The sequence below is a fragment of the Plasmodium reichenowi genome (assembly GCF_001601855.1).
Source record: "Plasmodium reichenowi strain SY57 chromosome Unknown, whole genome shotgun sequence".
In the NCBI taxonomy this organism is placed as follows: Eukaryota; Apicomplexa; class Aconoidasida; order Haemosporida; family Plasmodiidae; genus Plasmodium; species Plasmodium reichenowi.
This window is the reverse complement of record NW_017962376.1, coordinates 1-1,116: the sequence shown is the minus strand read 5'-3', so window position 1 is coordinate 1,116 and position 1,116 is coordinate 1. Positions and strand designations below refer to the sequence as shown.

The following is a 1,116-nucleotide window of genomic DNA, read 5'->3' as shown; positions in this document are numbered from 1 at the left end:
TAAAATCTTTATTATATATTTATAATTTTTATACAAATAAGAAAGAGAATTGTTTTATATATAATGATGATGAAAATTGTAAAAATTACATATCTAATATTATGTGTTATAAAGATGATCAAGTATTCACTAATAACATGTATGAAGATGGAAATGAATATTACTATAATGATGATATCTATAAGAAAAATGTATATAAATCGAAAGATCATCTAGTTATACCATCTAATGATTTAATTAATTATAAAATAAAAGAGAGTCAATCAGAATATAATAATTTTAATAATATTTTTATTAATGTAGTAAATGACAAATCAGGATTTTTCTTTATTTTTAATACTATATATTTTACACATTTAAAAAATTTTTTTTATTTTGTTGATATATTGAATATTTTAAATTATATAGGAAAGAATAAAAGTATCATAAATACAGATGAAATAAATAAAGATATATTCATATATGAAAAAATGGCAATGTTTGTAGAATATACATATGATATATTTGTTAATCATAATAAAAGGGCTTCATCAAATAATAACAATAGATTTGGTAACAACACTTGTTGTGGTAACAACAATAGATTTGGTAACAACACTTGTTGTGGTAACAACAATAGATTTGGTAACAACAATAGTTGTGGTAACAACAAATGTTGTAATAATATGCGTTTAGATTTATTACATACAAAATTAATGCCATCTCTTAAAAAAGAAGAAAATAAAGAGACAAGAATTGATTATATAAGAAAAGAATTAGAAAAATTAAAAAGTGAAAAATCATATGAAGAACTTTTATTTATATCTATGAATGAATGTAATAAAAAAATATATAACGAAATTAATAAAATACCTGAATTATTTTTTGATATATCTGAAATTAGTGAATATTCATCAAATGGTTTAATAATATCTAGCGATATAAATAATTATACATCATATCCTTTATTTAATAAAATGGATAATAACGTATTAAAGGATAATAAAGAAATGAACACCCAACTTGGATTATATGATAAATTAAAACATAAACTTAGTTCATTTACTTCATCGAGGTTGGGGAAAAAAAAAAATTCTATAGGAAATACGAGTAATAGGATATTTGTTTTTAAAAGAA

General features: G+C 19.8%; 1 protein-coding gene across 1 annotated transcript; it reads left to right on the top strand.

The window, feature by feature from the left end:
• PRSY57_0018100 (hypothetical protein) lies at nucleotides 1-1,116 on the top strand (the record flags this gene model as incomplete). Its single annotated transcript, XM_020114253.1, has 1 exon — nucleotides 1-1,116. A coding segment is annotated over one exon (1,116 nt), but the record flags the coding sequence as incomplete, so codon positions are not given.